At 49.6% G+C, this 22,785-nt stretch overlaps 1 protein-coding gene across 2 annotated transcripts in view; it reads right to left on the bottom strand.

Moving 5' to 3' along the window:
- The window catches only part of MFSD1 (major facilitator superfamily domain containing 1), a 499,977-nt gene that overhangs the window by 105,292 nt on the left and 371,900 nt on the right, over nucleotides 1–22,785 (bottom strand). For both annotated transcript variants that reach the window (XM_069618453.1, XM_069618454.1), the window contains exon 9: nucleotides 22,164–22,275. In XM_069618453.1, the coding sequence (XP_069474554.1) occupies nucleotides 22,164–22,275 (112 nt within the window). The remainder of the gene's footprint in view (nucleotides 1–22,163; nucleotides 22,276–22,785) is intronic.

Raw genomic sequence — 22,785 nt, 5'->3', positions numbered from 1 at the left:
GTTCCCAGCGCGTCCGCTCCCGATGGCCGCCATGGAAAGGGAAAACGGACTCCATTTTCCCCTTTCCCGGCGGCCATTTCCTTTCACATTTTAGTTTTTTCTTCTCTGTTTCGAAACGCAGCAACGTTTCCGAACAGAAACGAATGCTATTAGTACCCCGGTTTTGGCGGCCGGGGTACTAATATGCTTCTTGCCGCGGGGTATTACAGAGGCAGGTAATACCCTGGGGCCTTCGTTAAGGCCCTCGCGAACTATGGGCCCCAGGGCATTACCTGACTCGGTATTGCCCCCGCAGCTTGGGGCATATTGCTTAAGTAAAATCTCATTAAGACAATTCTATATGCAGGCCATATTTTGCATACAACATTTGTAATAGTGCCACATTTGACAAGCAATTTTGTGCACTCCATCCAAAGTCTGGGATTACTAAGGAAAAAGCTTCCTCGATAAACTCCCTTATTAGAGCACTGCTTTTTAGCCTCATTCGAGACCCCCAGTATATCTGCGCTGTGACTTTCGAGACTTCTAAATCTCTGCAAAAGGTACTTACCTGGAACTTGGACTCTTTCTGAGCCATTTACTTAGCAGGTAAGGACTTCTTGATAGGGGCTTTATACTTGCATGGCAGGGTATTTGATATGTGCCCCGGGCGATGTTGGCGTGTATGCCCCACCATCTCACTCACCAACTCACTCCCTGACAAAACTCTGTCGAGCGGAATCTTTTCAGCGAAGCATCCAGACACTTGTATCCAGCATGCGTCCAGGAACTCCTGAAAAGGCTGCATTAGCAACCTGTATAGCCTCTGTAGGCCTCCTAGGTCGTGGACCAGGTGGGCTGACGTTAAGATGAGGAGCTGCCACCGAAACCTTTCGTCGATCTGCCTGACTTTCCTCCAGAGGCACAAAAGGAAATGCTGCGCCGTTGGGAGTACCCAGGGCACGAGCCATCTCTGTATCCGTCTTGATGGCCTGCAAGGACTATCCCCATTGTAAGGCATGTCCAGTACCTTTGTCTGGACCTCCTGACAGAAACTGGTGGCCTCCAGCCAACCAGGATGATGACTAAGGCAGACACCGTTCCCCATCTGTCAGAAAACAGTGTCAGCGATGTCAGGGCCACTGTGATGGCATGGTCCGGAAACCACTTCCCCCTCCTGGAGGAGTGCGATCGCCTCCACCCACTTGTCAACTGGCAGGAACTCCAGAATCTGGGCCGGTTTGTACCAAAGTTCCCTTTCGTACGTGGCCAGGATCGCCAGTGCGTTGGTCGCCTTGACGGTCGACGCCGCGGAGTTATGACCTTTCAACCAATGGCGTCCAACTTCTTCCCCGAGCTGTCTAGCTAGCCTATCCCGCTTGGCCGGGCGGGTTTCTTCAACAGGGCCAGGCCTTCCTTCCACACGTCGTCCAGTAAGGGCACCGCCATGATGGTCTTCCTTGTGGCCTTGTGACTGCTAGAGGAAGCCTTCCTTTTTGGTCTCCTCGGGTGTCAGGTGAAAGAGCTTGGAAGCTCTGGCGACCATGGCGTGAAACTATCCCACCTCATCCAGTAGGGATGCCCTCGGCGATCTGCCCGCCATGGCTATGTCATCGTTTGTCGACGCTGTGGCCATGTCTGTCCCCGTGTCCCTCGGGGTGGGGGCAGGGGGAGGACACTTGGCGCGGGTGTGGAGGGCAGCGTTTGATGGCACTTCCTCCTTCGCAGGAGGCTGATCTGGGGGCCGTCAGGGCCTACAGCATCCTTTTCTGGATTTCTGACACCGTGTGTAGGGTTGAAAGGATGTCCAGGGATGCATCTCTCTGCGGAGTCGGGGCAGTAGGCCTACTAGGTGTCTTCGTCCTCCACGCCCTCGTGGATCGTGTGTACAGACTCCTGGTCGAGGAATAAACATCCATGACTTGGGGTACGGCCTGTGGATGCCCTGGGACCTCATCGCCCCCGCACCCTGCTCTTTTTTCTTTTTTTTTTTAACCTTGAGGGGTCTCAGCTAGGCTCAGCGATGGCCTCATGTTTTCTGGTGTATTCGCCACGGCCAAGGCCTCCCGTCTCGGGGTAGGGACACCCTGGGTGCAGTTGGGGCTACCTTCACAGGGTCAGCCCCTTTGGCCTTCGAAAGAGCGGCTGCTATTATCTCAATCGTCGATGACTACGATTTTTCCTGCGTCGCCTAAGCCTTCTTGGGCAGGTCGGCTGCCTTTTTTCCCATCCTAGGCTTCTCTGGCTTCTACCGCAGCTTATCCGGGTTGGTCAATTTCCTTTTTGAGGAGGAGCTTGATCAATGGCTGGAGACAGATGGTGAGGTTGATCGGGCCCTGCTCATCGCAGGAACTGCTTGCATGGTGCCCTGACTGAAAAGGACTTGCAGTGCTTGGCCTCGTCTTTGGCCCCCCCACAAATGGAGCGCCCTCAAAAGCCTTAGAAGCCCACCCCACGGACCGGCAGGGCAAGGGGCAGAGGCCTTGGCACTTAGCCACGCCCCCAGTCTACTGTGAGGATCCTTCATTGTTCTCTTGGAGATCCCGGGGCAGATCTCAAAATCCCCTTCTTTGTGGACAGGGGCATTTAAGGCGTTTGTCCTCCAAAAACATATTCCACAGTGAGCAGCTGGAGCAGAGCTTGAAGAGGAAACTTGCATCCTTGTCCGTCATGGTCAGAGGTGCAGATGGCCTTCTAGAAACTTCAATGAAAACTCAACGATCCGTGCCCTTGAGGGGCGATAAAATGCACTGACAACGGATCCCTGATTGTCGACCGATGAAGAGAAGAGCACACTGGCTCTGTTTGACCGTCGAATAGCTCACAGAGTGTGTTAGGGATCATTCTCAGAAATGTGTTAATTCCCTTCTATTTTAGAGACCCCCAGCTCTTTTGCTGGACTTTAGGACTTTTAATTTCTAACCTAGAGAGAATGAGAGCTTTTTCCCACTCATGTATTTTTCTGTGATTTGAACATGTGATCTGAGTTTCTTATGACTCGAGTATGACAAACTCCATAGGCCTCATCTTTACATTGTGACACAAAGCACCTTCAGTGCAGTGACACAGGGGAAGTCTTAGATTTCCCAAAGGTTTAAATACCTTTAAATACCTTCTCTTGGTGAAACGACTGTTTCCCAGAGCAATGAAGTGAAATTTACTTTACTTACATTTTGTAACTTTCTAGATCCAGCACACACTATTTTACCATAGGGTGCTGGAGGGGTTACTTAGTATCCCCGTTGTCTAGTTTCTCCCTATGCTTAGTCTCCTTGGTTACAGGAATGTACCCAAAGGAGAATTGGTGGCTGGTTGTCCTTGGAGGGCGACAACGGCAGAGATGCCGACGGTGAGGGCGCTGGGCCCAGCAAGACTACTCCGCTGACACCTCAGAGGGACATATCGCTGGACATCCTTTCAACCCTCCACACCCTGGTGTTGGAAATCCAGAAGAGGATTCCAATGACGCCTCTGGCCCCGGCACCACCAGGCCACCCCCCGTGAAGAAGAGGAGACGGCGCCCTACACCACTGCATCAACCTCCACGCGTGCCCTCCTCCCTCCCCCTCTACCCCAGAGGGATAAAGGGATGGACAATGTGACTACGGACATGGACGACAGCAGCAGTGTTTCTCTGCCGCCGAGGGCTTCTCCCCCGGACGAAGTGGGGTCGTTCCGCCTGAGCTCTTCCAGCTGACACCAGAAGGGACCAAGAAGGAAGGTTCCCTTTAACAACGGCGTGAGGCCAAGAGGAGGACCATTCTCGTGGTGCCTCTCCTGGACGACATTTGGGACAAAGGCCTGGCATTGATGAGAAACCCGGCCTCGGCCCCAGCGAAGAGGGATAGGCTGGAGAAAAAGTGATGGTTGCCGGAGTCCGCACCCAGGTGCCTACGTTTGCAGCGTTCTCTGGACTCAGTGGTCTCGGCGGCAGCAAGAAAGAAGTCATCCAACCCCTCGTCTTCAGCCTCGGTTCCTCCGGACAGCGAAGGGAAGAAGTTAGATGCCTGGGGTAGGAAAGTGATCTACTCAGCGGCAACGACAGTCAAGGCTGCTAACGCTTCAAGAGGGTGAGGTGGCATCGGACCATGCCATCACTGTGGCCCTGGACATCACAGACACATGGTTCTGACAGATGGGAAACTGTGTCTGCTTCTATCGTCGTGGCTGGTTGAAAGCCACCAACTTCAGTCAGGAGGTCTAGACAAGGGTGCTGGACATGCCCTTCCATGGGGACAACCTCTTTGGAAAGGCTGACGACAGATTGTTGCCGGCCATTAAGACCGACACGGAGACGGCCCGTGCCCTGGGGGTTCTACGTTATTTCGCCAAATGATTTTACATCGTGGGACTTTTCATCGCCACCCTTTCATCGCCAAAAACTCTTTTTAAATGTTTTTCCCAAACACCTCCTTACTTAAATAATCATACCCCAAACCGCACCAAACACCCCCCCCCCTATAAAAAAGTAAAAAAAAAAATGTTGGCGATGAAAGGGTTGGCGATGAAAAGTCCCACGATGTAAAATTATTCGACGAAATGCGTGTATACTGCCCTGGGCATGCTTTAGCAACATCGACCTTCCTTTCGTGCCGCAGGAGGGAAATCTGGCATATCTTTGAAGGCCTTCAACAGGGGATCCTCTTCGTACCACCAGCACTCTCACTCCATGACCCAGGAGGCCTGCAGGTGCTGTTCCGAGGCTTTAGGAGGAGGTGACGTCATCACTCCCAAGGCGGCACGTGGCCCCAAGGCAAGATTGAACCAGCCAGGACCTCGGGCTCCCACCCATGTACCCCAGTGGGAGGCCAGCTGGCGGGTTTCGACAGCGAGTGGGAAAAGATCTCCACCCACCCATGGGTGCTGGACGCTCTCACCCACGGACACAATCTGGAATTCCAACGAACATGTCCACTGATACTGCCGGTGGCCCCGCAGGAGCAGCACACATCCCTCAGCTCCTGTAGGAAGTACAGGCCATGATAAGAAAAGGGGCGATAGAGCTGGTTCCAAAGCGGCTCTGGGGCTCAAGAGTCTACTCCAGATACTTCTTGGTAAAGAAGACGACCTGGGACTGGGGTCCCATTCTAGACCTGCGGCGCCTAAACAAATACTTCAAGTCCGAGAAATTCAGAATGGTCACGTTGCAGCACGTGTTCGGCCAACTGGACGAAGGGGACTTCCTGACTTCGTTGATCTGGAGGACGCTTACTTCCACGTCTCCATTCACGAAAAACATCAGAAATTCCAGTGCTACGTAGTGCAGGGAAAGCACTATCAATTCAAGGCACTCCCCTTCGGACTGAAATCAGTACCCAGGGTGTTTTACGAAGTGCATGGCACTAGTAGCTACCCATCTGCATCGACAGGGGATACACGTGTACCTGTACCTCGATAACTGGCTCATCTGGGCCAAGTCATGAGAACCAGCTGTCGAACACATGCAGAGGACCGTTCAGCAGCTGACTGATTTGGGGTTCTCCATCAACTATCCAAAGTCCTGCTTGAGACCATCGCAGAATGCACTGTTCCTGGCGGCCAGACTCAACACGGTCTCCTGCCTGGCAGCTCCCTCCGACGAGCGGATGGCGACCCTGCTAGGCAAGGTGCAACGGCTGTTGACACTGAAGACCGCTACGGTGCAGACCATCTGTTGTTGTGCGTTTACCTGACCCGACTCTGCAGGTTGCGGATGCGACCCCTTCAGGAATTCCGGGACACTCGGTGGATTCAGGTGTCCAGAAGCTTTGTAGACAAGATTACTCTCAACGGGGATTTCTGTCGAGCAATAAGGTGGTGGGGCGTGCGCTCCAACATCTCTGGGGGCACAGATTTCCAGAGCCCCCCGTACCAGGAGACGATCACCACAGATGCTTCCCTGGAGGGCTAGGGAGCCCACACTGGCCGCCTCTACGCCAGAGGCCTGTGTCTATCGGAGGAGAGGGACCTCCACATCAATGTCATGGAGCTGCAGGCAGTGTTCTGGACCCTCAAGTCATTCCTTCCATTATTCAAGGGCAAGGTGGTGAGGGTCTTCAGGGACAATACCACCATGATATTCTACATCAGGAAGCAGGGGTAACCAGATACCCAGCGCGCTCCAAAGAGGCGCAGGACTTGTGGCACTGGGCCGTCAATCAGGAAATGTTCCTCATTCCGTTCCACCTGGCAGGGGTCAAGCACACCATCACCGACTCCCTCAGCGGGGAACTGTGTTACCGCCACAAGTGGGAGCTTTGACATGATCAAGTGGACAGCCTCTTCCTCAAATAGGGCAGACCCCAAATCAAACTGTTTGCGACAGTGACAAATTCCAAATGCCAGAAATCCACCAGCAAGTTCCACCAGCCGAGCAGCATGGGGGATGGGTTTTCCTTCCTGTGGGAAGGCCTGTTCCTGTACGCATTCCCTCCGTTGCCTCTCCTGCTGCGAGTCATCAATCAACTCAAACGGTACCGCTCTAGGATGATCCTCGTCGCAGAGGCAGATTTGGTACCAGACCTTCTCAGCCTGTCAACGTTACCTCCAGACAAGCTGCCAGTGGTTTCGGATCTCCTCACCAGAGAAGGAGGCTCAATCCTGCATCACAACCCAGGATCGCTGAACCTGAAGGCTGGACTCCTGTGGCCTTAGAATTCGGAGGGTACGAGTTGCCGGCAGACTGCAGTGAGGTCCTTGCCAAGGCAAGAGCATCGTCAAAGTGCTAGAAGCAAGAGGAAGCGTTTCGCTACGTGGTACCAGTTGCTGAAGATCAACCCTCTGAGGGTCACGCCCCCGCAGATTCTTCCGTACTTGTTGTCCTTGGCCAAGGTAGGGCTGGCGCACGCCTCTATCAAGGTGCATCTGGCGGCAATTTCCCGCTACATCAGGTCTCCGGGATCGCCTTCTCTTGGGTCCCCCTGTCTCGTCAAGGAGTTCCTCAAAGAAATTTTGTTTGTTCCCGCCGGTGAAGGCTCCTGCCCCGGTGTGGGAACTCAATGAGGTAGTGACGAGGCTCATGGGGGCCCCCTTCGAGCCTATGCATCAGGCTCCTCAGGTTCATCTCGTGGCCATCAACTCTTCCAGGAGGGTAGGTGAGATCCAGGCCCTATTCTGCAAACAGCCATATCTATCTTTCCACGAATCGAGAGTGGTGCTACGGACGCACCCCTCCTTCATACCAAAGGTTCTGTCGGAATTCCACCTCAACGAGCCTTTGGTGATGCCTGTGTTCTTTCCAAAACCTTTGTCACCGGCTGAAAGGACTTCGCACTCGCTGGATATGGCTCGTTCTCTGAAGCTCTATGCGCACAAGAGTTTCCGTAAGACATCTCAACTATTCGTGAACATTCGTTCTGTGAACCATGGGACGGCCTTGTCCAAGGCTTCCATCTCCAGGTGGCTCTCCGGCTGTATCATACACCGTCATCGGTTAGCAAACCGACCGCTGCTCGGCCGTCTGAGAGCCCAGTACACCAGAGCGATCGTTGCGACACTGGCGTTCCCGTTTGGTGTGCCCCTGCTGGACATCTGCAGGGCTGCTACGTGAAGGTCTACACACCTTCACAAGATTCTGCTGCATCAACAGGGATTGCAGGGAGGAGTCCAGGGTCGGCCAAGTAGTGCTACATAACCTGTTCGCTTGAAGGTGAGCCTGTTCCGGAGGTAAGAGTAATTGCTTCTGTTGAGCCTTGCCACCTCCAATGGTTGTGTAATATTGTACTGCTATGTGTTCTTTATGCATGAGCATGTGAATCCATGCCAGAGCCCATGCACGAGAAGGAACAAGTTACTTACCTATAACTAGTGATCTCCAGCATGTGACTTGCATGGATTAGAGGACTTCTGCATGGCATGCTTGGATGACATTGCAGTGTTCAGCCCTGTTAGGCAGAAACCTGTGCAGTTCCCTGTGGGACCACTGCAAAAGATTTCGGACTACTAGCGTTTGGCAGTAAACCCACTTGGTAGCAGTCTGTACCACACAGATTCACTTGGTAGCTGTGGCTGAGCAGTCAGACTTCCCTCAAGAAGAGTTAGGCAGTATACAGAGTATTCACACTAGGTCAAGAGCACACAATAGAACAAGTAAACACTGACCAGGGCTTGGTGTAAAAGAGATATAATTATTTATTTAAAACCACCTCTAGAAAAACACACAGGCACTAGTAGTAAGCAATTCAAAAACACGGTCACTAAGAGATATACACTCCCTTAAAAGAATATTAGACAAGTCTTAAGTAAAGCCCCACTTATTTTCAGACAGTGGTGAGCGCTTAAAGTAGATGGCCCTCTAATAGTTAGTTTTAAAAGGGAGAGAAAAGCAGAGAACAAGTTGAAACAGATCCCAACACTTTTACAAGAACATAACAAGAGAGGAAGGCAAGGTAAAACCGTGAATTCAGAGTCAGTAGGCTGGATCCGCTTTAAGGGGATCGAAACGAAATGTGTCCAAGGTCACACGGTTGCAGTGCACAAAAAGTCTTGTAATGGTTCAAAAAGGAGTTGGACCAAGGAAAGGGACCAGTTAGAGGGTCAAGGCGGCCAGCCCAGTTCAGAAGGGTAAGGAGTTATTATTACCTTGTAGCAATCTTTAGAAAGGGAGGCCTGGCGGACATGGTACCTTAAAGTGGTGAGAACACTCCAGCGGGGGCAGTTGTTCCTGGCAGCGGATGAAAGTCGGTGCCTCGTCCGGGGGAAGAGAGGATCTCGTCGTGGAGGAAGACAGGAGTCCTTTGCACTACCAGGGAAGAGACCAGCCACAGAGTTTCTCAGGTACAAGGAGCGGTCCGTTGATTCGAGGTTCAGTGGTGAGTGGCTATCTGGCCGCCGGGGTGCTTGGAACGGGCAGTTCGACCACAAACCGGTCTGGGGTACGAAGAAAAGAAGGTAAACTGGTTGTGCCCACCAGTCAGGGGAAGAAGCCTCTCCAGCCGGGAGATCTTCTCTGTCGTCAGGAAGTGGTAATTCGGTTCTGCAGGGCACAACCGGTGGTGTCGTCGTGATAGGTCGGCTCAACTTCTCCCTCGTCGGATTCTCAGGTCCTATGGCGACTTCTGAAGTTCCAGTCCCCAAAGCCCTGCTTTTATGCAGAAAACCCCCATTCACTCAGCCTAGCTGTCACTCAACCATGCTAAGTGGTGAGCCGGCTGGCTCACCACTTGGGCCAATCACACAAGAGTGCGACTTGAGTTACCAAGGTAACTCAGTCCAGGGTGCCTAAACCCCCTCCCAGACCCCCTGTGGTACCCAGACAGAGTGGCACCACTTTTGGAGGCTTCTGTGGAGAAGCCCGCCAAAAAGTGGAACAAAGGGCTCGACTTGGGTTGGAGTCACAGAAGAGAACACAAACGCCATTTTGGAATCGAGTCTTGGCAAAAAATACCAACCAGAGAATTAATATTACTTAAATAAACCGGCGGTATGTTCGAGGCTATGAGAATTAAATAATTAAAGTTGGTAGCCTCGAACAATGGGAAAATCCCATAGGAAAATATTTGCGGTCGAATATAAAAAATGTAGTTTCCACTGCCACCAGCCAAAACTCGATCAGGGGGGACGGAGACGTGCCCCCTCGACTAACAGACCCCGGGGCAATCGAATTGCCCTGACCAGTACGTCCACAATATGATGTTTGTACTGGCTTCTGTTAATAATTTGGGACTAGTAAAGCCAATGGTGACTTTACATGCCCTGGGAGACAGTAGTCAGTCCCAGGGTATGGAGTCTATGACACCCCTGTGTTACTGCACAGAGGGTGCTGTGTAACACACATAGTAAAAATACATGAGACCCTGTGGAGTAAAGGACCCCATAGCCCATAAAACACATAAGCAGTCAAAGGAACACCATAAATCATGTCCAAGAGTGAGAGAAAAAGAGTTTCACTCTTGGCAGGAGGAGAAAACAAACTCCAGAAATCCAGCAAAGCTGGTGGGGGACTCACTAGGTTAGGAAATTCAGCCTAAAGAGAGAATTCTCCCTAACAAGCCCCACTTGGGAAGAGCATATTCACCACCTAGGATATGTTTTGCAGACTCTGCAACAGGCCCATCTGACCATACAGGCTAGTAAATGTCAAATTGGTCAGAGTAAAGTGGTCTACCTTGGACATGAGGAAGAAGGAGGTGAAACAAGGCCTTGCAAGGTACAAGCTTTACAATACTGGGCCACCCCTAATACTCAGACCCAAGCGAGAGCATTCATAGGTCTCACTGGGTATTACAGGAACTTCATAGAGAGCTATGGGACCATAGCTTCTCCCTTGAATATGGTGAACTCACCCAAATTCAGCAAGAAAGTCAGGAGGAATGAGGAGTGTTTTTGAAGGACTGAAGAAAGCCCTTTGTCAATCTAGTCTTGAGAGCTCCTGACTGCAACCAATCCTTCATTGTACAAACAGATGCTTCTAACACAGAGATAGTTGCAGTTTTGAGCCAACTGGATGAGAAAGGCATGGAACTCCCCATCTGCAGAAATCTGAAGGCGCGTGAGACAAGGTGGGCAACTATTGGAACATTAATGGTTTGCCATTGTGTGGTCTCTGAAGAAGTTTAGGCCATACTTGTATGGTTCTACGTTCATTATTCAGACAGACCACCAACCTTTGAGATGGTTAATGCAGATGAAGGGGGAGAATCCAAAATTGTTGAGGTGGTCAATCAGCCTCCAAGGGTTTAATTTTACCACAGAACACAGGTCAGGGTGTAATCATCAAAATGCTGATGGTCGCTCCAGAAAGTATGACCAACTGGATTAGGAGATTCACCCAAGAGTGGATTAAATCCTCCTGTCCCTTAGTCTGGGGGGGGGGGGGGCGAGTGTTAGGGAGAATTCTCATTTCTGTGCCAATTCCCTTCAAGCTTAGACACCCAGCTCATTTGCTGGACTTTTAGGACATTTTAATTTTAATCCTGGAGCGAATGAGACCTTTTTCTCATTCTCTTATGTGTTGTGCCCTGATTTGGATTATATGTTTCCTCTGTTTTTGGAGTCTGACAAACTCCATAGACATCTACTTTTTGTATGGTGACACAGCACCTTCAGTGCAGTGTCACAGAGAAATCCTTTAGATTTCTCATAAGGTTTACATAACTTTTCTTGTGTGAACTACTGTTCCCAAGAATAGTAAAGTGAAATTGACGTTACTTACCTTTTCTCTTTGAAGGTCCAGCACACACCAATTTATATGGAGTGCTGGGAGGTTACCTACTAGCCCCATATCCTACATTCTCATCAACATTTTTTATGTTACCCTCACTGCTTTAAATGAATGGTGGCAGTGGTTTAGTTTTCCTACCATTGTGCTTTTCTACCGCAGGCTGAACCCTTCACTGCAGCATATTATTTTGTATTTATTTTATTTCTTATAAGGCGCTGCATGCCCGTAGGTTTTCAGATTGCTCCAAGAGAAGGAAGAGAAAGAAGAAAACATCAGTGAGTCAGAGAGGGATTCTATTCTGGTAGATTAAACAGTAATGTCTTCACATGTTTCTTATTTCATTTATTTTATTTATTTGCATTCTTACAGCGCTCACACAGCCCGCGGGCATCAAGGCGCTGTTAATTATTATTATTTTTTTTCTTAGTTGCATATTTATAACACTCTTACATACAAAGAGGTTTCTAAGCGCGGACCCAGGGATCGAACCTGTGTTGCTTCGTGTCGTCTTGCTTCCAAGGCGAACACGTTGCCACTGAGCTATCCTACCGGGACAAAGATAGAGACTGATTGAGAGTTTAGTTGCTCAAGCATAGCACCCATGCTTGACCATTTTGTCAAAATAGCCCCATCTTCTTTTTTCGTGATTTTCTGTTTATGAGGTCTTTCTTGGGTTTTACTCTGGGCACTAAACCAGGTTTGAGCCCTTTGTTTGTTCTGCCTTTGTCCTGAAACCCGCCTCTGTCTCCAGTGCATCTGGAAATGCAGGATGTGAGGGAGGTTCCCGAAACCTTTGTCTCTAGGAGTGCATGAATGGAACTAGTCCTGATTACCTGGCTGGCTGTCCTTTGAGCGACAGCCTACGTTGTGCATGAATGGGAGAGACCTGCTTTAAAAGGCGAGGGTTTTGGGACTAGAGGCAAAGTCGACAACTGGGAAGAACACCCGACAAAAACTGTGAACGAAGCGTGGTGAATCCTCCTGGACCTTTCAACTGCCTGGTGAAGCCTTGCTGCTGTGCTGAAACTCCTTTTTACGATCGACAAGAGAAGCTCTGGAACGGACAACTTTTTTCCTTGGGTTAGTGGAACATACTAACCCCAAGACACTCCACTGGACAACCTTCCCCGATTGGCAGTATTTCTTCACTGCTGCGAGAACCGAGTTCCAGGGGTCGAGAAATCTGTAATCAAGTGCAACGTCTGAAATCCAGCCAGAAGCTCCAGGAGTCTCCTACGGACCCTCCAGAAGCAGGACGACCAGAGCTTGAGTACCCTCACCAGAGTGCAGGACTCAAGGAGTGAAGGCAGCAAAACCGGTATCCGAGATACGCAGTGGTGCTGTTTACTGAGCGCTGAAACCACAAAAAGCCGCTGATCCAAAAAGAGCCTGTAGCACCAGACGACCTAAATTGCTGCCGCAGGAGTCCTCCAGACATCCTCCCTCTTGTCCCCGCAACTGAGGCTCAGGAACCCAGGATCTGCATCGCTGCAACAGGACAGAATCCAGCTGGACCACTCTTCTTCAAACCAGAGGTACTGTTTAGACTTGGGGTACTTACCTCATTGTCTCAAGCTTTGCTTTTCTCAGTCGAGACTTGCAGTGGCTTACCTTAGAATTGATTCCAACTCTGCTTTTTCACAAGTGTAACAGCTTGTGACCCTACAAGTGATTTCTACAAAACTCTCTAACTTTGTGCAAGACTTATTATCTAAGAAGTGACTCTGCTCCATAGACTTTGCTCCAATTGACATTGGCTGTCCTGGCTCCCTGCAGACTCTTCTAGTCCAGTGACTTAAATATTTCTTTCCCTCATAGCTGGGAAAGGCTTGTCTAGACTTCATTGGAAGATTTAAGTATACTCACATGCCCAGAGAACCGGTTTAACCCTTTTTCTTCCTTAACCTTTCCTTTATGCAACCTCAGTATCTGCAAAGCATAACTAATGATATATAAATGCCATTAGTGTCCTTGTGAATGAAGGCACCAACGGGTGTAGGAAGTGTGTAAAAAGCATCTCTAAAGAGTATTCAATAAACTTGTGGTGATTCTGGAAAAGTATTTTAAAGTATGTTTGATTGTTTCATATCTTGCCCTTTTAAAGAACGCTTATTTAAAAACTGATGTTAAACAAATAACTATTTATAACTGTAACTGAGTGCAAGTGTTACTTGGCTTCTTGTATTTGTGAATTTCATTGCTACAGCTCACATTTACCCCTCTTGAGCTAAGCCTAGCTGCTCAGTCACACTACCAACTTGTGTAGTACAGGCCTATACCAAACGGTGGGTTACCTAATACCAAGCAGGCAAGTGGTGTGTAGTGTTACTACACCAATTCTTACTAAACACAAGGCTCGACAGAAGCAATTACTCTTAACCGGAAAGGCTCTTCAAGCAAAGCGGTTGCGTAGCACCGGTACACCCCCTTTCGGCGCAACCGTTTCACCGCAGGCCGGTTCGGCGCGGCCAGTTGACCACAGCGGCCAGTTTGCCACACCCATATTGGCGCGGGGGCCTTTCTGGCACCGCCGATTTGGCGCGAGGGATGTTTAGACGTGGCTGACATTGCAGCCACGTCTAAACTTCCTCACCCCAAATTTAAAAGCATAATTATTTTCAAATGCAGCACGTTGACAGGAACTGTGCCTGACAACGTGTTGCATTTGAAAATAATTTGGGGTCAAGTGACTGGCAGAGTTCTCGCCTGAGCCACTACCAGAGACTGCAGAGACGAGAGATCTCATTCGCATCCTGTAGTCGTCCTGCTCCGATGTTGCCAACAGTGTAAAAGCTGCTATTTGGCCTATTAGAAGGGGAAAAAAACAAATTCTTGGAAGTACACTGTTCTTCAAATGGACAGCTTCTTCTGTGCCAGGAATTAGCAGAGGTGCACCCTACCGCCTAAGCACGGCGCTGGCTCTGTGGTAATGCACTCTGTAAACTAAAGATTTTCTATCTGAAGCCTGAAAGAGCTGTGAAACCTAAGGGGTAGCATCCCATTTATCCCACTGTTCTCCTCACTCACCTTCCTGGTCTTTCCCTCTTCTCGTTGTGCGCCATTTCCCACCCACCACCCAGTTCTCTCTTCTCACTCACCATGTCTCTACCTTTTTTGACCTCGACCCCCGCACCTTTCTGTTCCATATTTTCTGTCTTCTCGTTGTTCTTTCTCGCCCATCCTTCGCAAACCCTCTCTCCTATGCACCCATCACTCTTCCCACCCTTTCTACATACCCTCCTCACTTTGTAATCGTCTACCGTTTCTCATCCCCTCCATCTGTAACCTATTATGTACTGTAATATGCAACTATGTATGATGCCTACAAAATAAGTAACCTACGCCGTGGTACCTACGGGTTTGGGAGTGTTACCAAATGAAATAAATAAATTAAATAAATAAACCAAGTATCGGAGAAACCTGAAACCAATGGGGATCGCACAAGGGAAGACTCTCTAGCATGAGCATCTGTGCCAAGACAAAGTCCCTGTGAAACGCATGCTGTTTGACTTTTTTATCTGTCTGTCTTATTCTCTCTGCTTTCTACCCCCCACACCCCCAAGCCTGGCAGACTTGGAAATGTGAGATCTTGCCGTACAGCTGCGGCATTCAAACCTTTTCATACCGCCCCCTCCACCCCCAGTACAGATATTGTTTCTGCCCCTCCCCCGCATAGGGGTCCCACGAGATTTCGCAGGGCGGCCCTTGCTCTTTCAAAAAATAATAAAGGCTTTAATAGAAAATGTAAGTAGACAATATTAAAAACAGTCATCTTGATCCATTTTGAAAGAGTCTGGGCCTCCCTGGAAATACTTCACGCCCCCATAGGGGGCCAGCCCTCCAGTTTGAAGACCACTGACAGTGAAGGGCATATTGTGAATTTGGGGCCCCATTGATTTTTTCTGGTGTTGTGGGCCTGTATGTTGGCTCTTCCCCATGGGCCTATCTGATGCTGGTGGCGCTCACCCGGCTACGAGCCCTGACAAGCAGGTTTATCTGGGGTGAGCCAAAGCGGGAACATCTCAAAGTAGAAAGACTGGAATTGCTATTCCGGTCTGCACCCAGTAGTTTGAAGACCTGCCAAACACCTGAAGGGGAAGACCCATGACTCTGAAGAGTGAAGGCCCCCAACATGGCACTCATATTCCACTGTGCTGGCATCTATCCTCACCACCAGAGTTGAGGGAGGTCAAAGTCCTCCCTTGCAGGAGGTTGGTGTTGGAAGGGTTCAGCCACCAAATAAGACCTGTGGGTCTACAATGAGGCAGGAGCTATCCTGGAATAGCCCCTAGGTTTTCGAGCCCAAAGCCTTGTAGATGTCTTACCAGGAAATTCAGATATGACTTTAACAACTGGACCGGCAATAAACAGCACTATTTTCCCACAGGGCTTGGGAAGGTGCCATTAGTAAGGGTCACCAGACATGCCCTATGACCCAGGTGGAAGATATTGCATTATAATTGTTCTTTTGTTATGTGCTTAATACCAAGAATTGTGTCCCTCCCTCACTCACTCAAAACCATCAAAAATGGCTAAAACTGCTTCCACATTATCTGCTGGAGTGCAGCAAGGTCTGAAACCTTCCTCCAGGCTCGTCAAGAGAGCCTGGAGATCCTGAGGAATCGACTGGACATTAGGGACTCCTCCACAGGACCTAGAACAGGATCCATACCGGACCAGTACTTTGGTACATCTGTCTTTCCAGGATCCTTACGTACCTGCGACATGACGTTTCTGATGCCGGGAAGCGGCAGCAAAACCTCCATAGTCATCAAGACATAATATGCTATAGCCACCTTCCCCTTGCAGATTGGCATTGGGACCTAGGGCATCCAGCATGCCGAAGTTAGTCCTTAAATGAGGACCTGTCCCCTCCCACCCCCTGCCAGCTACCACCTCTTTCCTCCACCCCCTGCCCAATACCACCTCCCACCACCTGCCAGCTACCACCTCGCTCCTCCACCCCCTGCCCACTACCACCTGTCCCCTTCCATCCCCTGCCCACTACCACCCCTCTCCTCCCACCACCAGGCCACTCCCAACTCTAACACCCTGCCAGCTACCACCTCTCTCCTGTACCCCCCCTGCCCACTACCACCTCCCCCCTACCACCACCTGCCAGCTACCACCTTTAAACCCCTGCCAGCTACCACCTCTCTCCTCCACCCCCTGCCCACTACCACCTCCGACCACCTGCCAGCTACAACCTCGCTCCTCCACCCCCTGCCCACTGCCACCTCCCACCACCTGCCAGTGACCACCTCTAACCCCCTGCCCACTACCACCCCCTCTCCTCCCAAATTTGCTGGAGGTAGTGGCCTTGAGTTAAGTTCTCTACTCTAGAGTCTTGCAGGCCATGGTTTGTGAATAAACTGAACCTTTCGTTAATTTCCCCTGTGATATTTTGCAAATAGAATAAAATTAAAAGCTTTAGCCCAGCCACGAACCATGGCCGGCAAGATTGTGGGTCTTGGAACTTAATCACAAGATCAAACTGGCCTTGTCCCTGGGCAGCAGAAGTTATATATTTAACTCCCATGATTGAACAATAGATTACAAAAAAAAAAAATTAATATATTAAATATTTGCGCAATTCACATTAAAAATACTGTAAAGCATTTGTGCAATTTCCTTTTAAAAATACTGAACCATGCAAAAATATGAGAATCTCCCAAAACCCCTATGAGAATCTCCCCAAACCCCCTGCGGCCAAACGTCGCAGCGCCGAATTGGGCGCGCCGAATTGGGCGCGCCCAATTGGCTCACGCGCCGAATCGGTCGTAGCGAATCAGCCCATGCCTAATCGTCCTGCTCCGGCGTAGCACTGTTTGGCCGACCCTCGACTCCTCTCTGGAATCCCTGTCGACTTAGTAGAATCTCGTGAAGGTGTGCGAGGACCTCCACGTAACAGCCCGGCAGATGTCCAGCAGGGGCACACCAGACAAGAACGCCGTCGTCACAGCAATCACTCTACTGAAATGGGCTCTCGGGCAGCAGTGGATTCGCAAACCAATGTGTGTGATGCAGCTGGAGAGCCACCTTGAGATGGAAGCCTTGGACAAGGCCTTCCCATGGTTCACAGGACCAAAGTTCACCAACAGTTGAGAAGTCTTCTGAAAACTCTTTGTGCGTGCCACAAAGAACTTCAGAGCACTAGCAAAGTCCAGCGAGTGCAAAGTCCTTTCAGCCGGCGACAAAAGTTTTGGAAAAAACACAGGCAACACCAAAGGTTTGTTGAGGTGGAATTCCGACTGAACCTTTGGCATGTAGGAGGGGTGCGTCTGTAGCACCAACCTAGGTGATGACCACGAAGAAAGTCGTTTTCCACGAGAGGAACTTGAGAGGGGCTTCATGCATAGGCTCGAAGGGAGCCCCCATGGGCCTCGTCAGCACCACGTTGAGTTCCCATGCCCAGGTGGAAGCCTTAACCCGTGGGAAATATCAAAACAGTTCTTTGAGGAACTCCTTGACGAGACGGTGGGGCCAAAATGAAGATCGTCCTGGAGAACTGGTGTAGCGGGAGATAGCTGCCAGATGCACTTTGATAGAGGAGTGTGCCAGCCCCGCCTTGGCAAAGGACAAGAAGTATGGAAGGATCAGCGGAGCCGTGACCCTCAGAGGGTTGATCTTCTGCGACCGGCACCATGTAGCGAAAAGCTTCCACCTGTGCCCATAGCACTTAAGAGTTGACAACTCTCTGACATTGGCAAGGACCTCCCTGCAGTCTGCCTGCAACTCGGATCCTCTGAACTCTAGGGCTGCAGGAGCAAAGCCCTCGAGTTCAGCAATCCTGGGTCGTGATCTTCTCTGGAGAGCAGATCCGCAACCAACAGCAGCTTGACCGGGGGCGACGTTGACAGGCTGAGAAGGTCCGGGAACCAAATCTGCCACGGCCACACCAGCGCGATGAGTATCATCCTGCATCGACACTGAGTTGATTGATGACTCGCAGCAGGAGAGGCAACAAAAGGAACGCATGTAGGAACAGGCCTTCTCAAGGGAAGGAGAACACGTCCCCCATGCTCCTCGGCTGGTGGAACCTGCTGGCGAATTTCTGACATTTGGAATTCGCCACTGTCACAAACAGATCTATCTGGGGCCTGTCCCACTTGAGGAAAATGCGGTCAACCTGATCCTGCTGAAGTTCCCACTCGTGGCAGGAGCACAGCTTCCTGCTGAGGGAGTCGGCAATGGTGTTCCCGACTCCCGCCAGGTCGAAGGGGATGAGGAACATCTCTTGGTCGACGGCCCAGTGCCACAAGTCCTGAGCCTCTCTGGAGAGCACTGGGGATCGTGTGCCCCTTTGCTTCCTGATGTAAAGCATTGCTGTGGGGGTGTCCGTGAAGATCCTCACCACTTTGCCCTTCAGGGACCGAAGGAATGACTTGAGGGTCCAGAACACTGCCCGCAGCTCCAGGATATTGATGTGGAGATCCTTCTCCTCCGGCAGCCAAAGACCTCTGGCGTGCAGACGTCTGGTGTGGGCTCCCCAGCCCTCCAGGAAAGCATCCATGATGACAGTCTCCTGGTATGGGGGTTTTTGAAACCCTGTGCCCTGGACAATGGAGTGGACGCCCCACCCCCTTTTCGCCTAACGGAATTCCTCTTCGAGAGGGATCTTGTCTGCAAATCTTCCGCACACTTGTATCCAGCGTGCGACCAGGAACTCCTGAAGAGGTTGCACCTGTAGCCTCCAGAGCCAGATAACGTAGATGCACGACGACATGCCTACCAGCGACTTGATGGTCCTCACCATGGCAGCCTTCAGTGACAATAGCCATTGCACCTTCCCCAGTGTGGCCACTACCCTCTACCCAGAGCGTGACACCAGGCAGGCGACCGTGTAGAGCTTGGCTTCCAGGAACAGTGCGTTCTGCGATGGAATCAGGCAGGATTTTGGATAATTCACAGAGAACCCCAGATCCGTCAGCAGCTGGGTGGTCCTTTGTGTGTTCGACGGCCACTTCCCTTGACTTAGCCCGGATGAGCCAGTCGTCAACGTAAGGGTAGACGTGCATCCCCTGTAGACGTAGATGGGCTGCCACTGGTGTCAGGCACTTCGTAAGCATCCTGGGTGCCGACTTCAGGCCGAAAGGAAGGGCCTTGAATTTGCAGTGTCTTCCTTGTACCACGAAGCAAAGGAACCTTTGGTGCTTCTTGTGAATAGGGACATGCAATTAGGCTTCCTCCAGGTTCAGCGACGTCAAGAAGTCTCCTTCTTTCAGTTGGCCCAAGCATGTGCTGCAACGTGACCATCCTGAATTTCTGGGACTTGAGGTACTGGTTGAGACGCTGCAAGTCTAGAATGGGCCGCCAGCCCCTGGTTTTCTTTTTGACTAAAGTATCTGGAGTAGACTCCGGAGCCCCGGCTCTATCACCCCCTTTCATACCTCCTCCAAAAGTTGAGGGATGTGCTACTCCTGCCAGGTCACCGGAGGGATCCGCGGACAACCGGCTGAAACTCCAGGGTACGTCCATGGGTGAGAGCATAAAGCACCCATCTGTCCATGGAGATCTTCTTCCACTCGCTGACTAATCCCGTCAGCCGGCCTCCCACTGGGTTCATGGGTGGGGGCCAGACATCCTGGCTGGTTCAGTCCTGCTTCAGCACTCTTCCTAATCCTGCAGGGATTAGTCAACCACCTTCCCAAAAAGTTTATCACTGTCAAAAGGCATGTCCAGTACCTTCACCTGGACCTCCTGGCGGAAATTCGTGGCCTTCAGCCAGCCTTGACGATGGAGCCAAACACCATTCCCCGTTCCCCATATGGCGGAAACCTGGGTCGGCGATGTCCAGCGCTACTGTGCCGGCATGGTCCGAAGCCACCTCTCCCTCCTGGAAGAGGACGATCGCGCCCATCCTCTTGTCATCGGGCCCAGCTTGTACCACTGCTCCCTGTCTTACCTGGACAGGATCACCAGTGCGTTGGCAGCCTTGATGGTTGATGCTTTGGTCGCCAAAACCAACGAGGCGTTTTCGTGCCAGATTCCTCCCCAACTATCTTTAAGACAATACAATATCTGCACGTCCTTAGTTCAGAAGTGCATGTTTCAGAGGGAAACTGGGATCTTAGCGCTTGGTTCTGGGACTTCTTGAGATCTTGGGGATGGAAGCTACTTTCAGTCTTGCTGATCATTTTGGGTATTCTGTTGTTGTATACAATGTCTTCCTGGCATGTGTTCAGTGTTGGGAGGATGTTGTGCACAAGCCATGGGAACATTAGGACACAAGGTACATGCCCCTGGGAAAATGACCAACGAATTTGTGTTGAAAGAAATCTCAGCATCTGACCTGATGTATGGACATTGAAACGTGGAGTTACTCGTAAAGTGACTAGAAGTAGTTTAGCACTTGGCTTAGGCCAAAAGGAGGGTTTGTTAAACGGGAACTCATATTGTGCCTCCTTTCTTGTATATATTGGCCTAAGCCCAGTCGCTCTGCGAAGAAAACCGTGTTGCAAAATTCTGATTTTAGATTGACTTTGCCGCCATTTTTAGGTTCATCCGCCATTTTGATTTCTATTCAAATGTAACTCTGTGCTCTAAAATGGTGGACAGTGTTTCCCGCTTGTTACCGAGCCTTCCTGAACATTGTACTATAGTTAATGTTTAGACTGTCTGTTGGCCGAATGTTTAGGTTGAGTAAAGAGACCTTGTCCCATGCCTGACTTGTCTGAGGATTGTCTGCACCAATAAGTCTGATCCACGGACATACATCGAACACAATGTTAAGGAAATATCGAACGTGGACACTGGCTGAACTGCATTGTGAGGGACATGTGCTAAGGCTTACTGTTAAATCCAAGAATACATTGTTGCTATTGTAACCCGTTTGTATGTAAACCGAGGATGATCCATGTACATATAGTCGTACAAGCCATAAGTGAACTCGGCACAAACTCTAGACCATGGATTATTAACTTGCAGAGAGGCTAGACATTATTATCAAAAATGTATAAAATGCACAACTGTCTAGATGTCCAGTACCTCTCACTACTCACACTGAAAGGCTGGTATTCACTGTGAGGTACTGAGGGCCAGATAGCCATCTGTATCAGATGTTTTGTTTTTTTGTAACTGCGCAGTAATAGAATAAAGATCTGTGAATCTTTATAAGCCTGTGTTTGGTGCATTTCCTTTTGTGGTACTCGGCCTCAATATTTCCTTGCTTTTACACTGTGCATTGCTGAGGCCGAATTAACAGCTTGCAGGTAATCATGACTAAACGCCATGAAGGTAAAACCACTGCCACCAGACATTCATGTAAAACTCACAATTATAACAAAATTGTACCAGCTAAGTAAGAACGGGGATACATTTTATCCCTCAGCACTCCACATAAGGTGGGGTGTGCAGGCTCACTTATACAAAATGCAAAGGGGATGAAAAACCCTCTTTAGTATAGTTCACCCAAGTATAGGAAAGAAATTGACAGGGAAGTTCAAGGGGGCAACCCAGCCCAAGCCCAAAAGTTGTAGGAAACTATAACTTCAACCATACACTATGGAGACACATAAAAATGACACCCATAAAACGAGTAATAGGACTAGGTGATGGGGGAACAAGATTCCCCTTCACCTAAGACAAGGGAAAATGGTTACCAAGTCCAAGCAAAAAGTTATGGGGTTGACACAGGTCATGAAGATTTATTATAAATACGAAAATCTTACCTAACAAAAATAACCCTAACAATGACCAAAAGCTCCCATTACAGAAACACAAAGCTGCTCCTCAGTGAAGGCTTCCTTGTGAAAAGCAAATGCGAGATGGGACATTTTACAACAAAATAAAGTGGTGTAGTTCTAATTTTATGTTAGTTGGCAATGGTAACTGCAAAGCTCTCGGGGGTGCATTGTAGATTAGGGCTGTGATGATGTGTTATGTTTGCAATGCTGATATTTTCTCAGCCTTAATTAAAACACAGATGTTTGTTCTTTGGTAGCTGAAGAGTGCCAAAAAATAATCAAACCAGGTTAAGTTAGGATACAGAGGAATATGCCAATCAGTAGATCAAGGTGCATAATCAGAAGTTGATCTTACTTACTTGCCAAGGCCAATGAAGGGAAACACTGCCACGTAATAAAACACACAGATGAGAAAGATCAGCCAGAGGGACAGGGAAAAGTCTTTCACATCGGTAAGCTTAATCACTTCACCTTAAAATATAAAGAGATTTTCATTAGTTTAAATATTTACTTAATCAAAAAGCAAAAGATACATTATTCTAAGTCACTGAAATATGGTTTAAGGATACCTACCAGGACAAAGATTACCTAGCTAGTATCTCCATTGCAATTATTTCAACTTTCAGTTGGGTAGGAATAAAACGAAACACGGTGTGGTTTTAATCGATATGACAACCACATGCTTTGTTTTCATAATAGAGCAAGCTTCATGCGTGGTCCTCGTATATATCTTCTGCAAACTCTAGCCTTAATTCTGACAATTGTAGCTGGCAAAGGCCATAGCTGAGTAAAGGAGGAATGCTTGACGTGGGTACATTTAAGCAAAGTGTATATTCATAATATCAGGTGTGCAGATCGCTAGGAAGATTCATCAGTTGTATGGTTAATCCCCTCTCCTAGCGAGAGCCCCAGCATATTTTGATGGACTTCTGGACCTTCTTGTTTTCCTGAAAGAGGAGAGCCTTTTTCCTCTCATCCATT

This window comes from Ambystoma mexicanum, chromosome 10, assembly GCF_040938575.1.
Source record: "Ambystoma mexicanum isolate Mex_15411 chromosome 10, UKY_AmexF1_1, whole genome shotgun sequence".
Classification (NCBI taxonomy): domain Eukaryota; kingdom Metazoa; phylum Chordata; class Amphibia; order Caudata; family Ambystomatidae; genus Ambystoma; species Ambystoma mexicanum.
The sequence above is the reverse complement of the archived record's forward strand: the minus strand, read 5'-3'. Positions and strand labels throughout refer to the sequence as shown.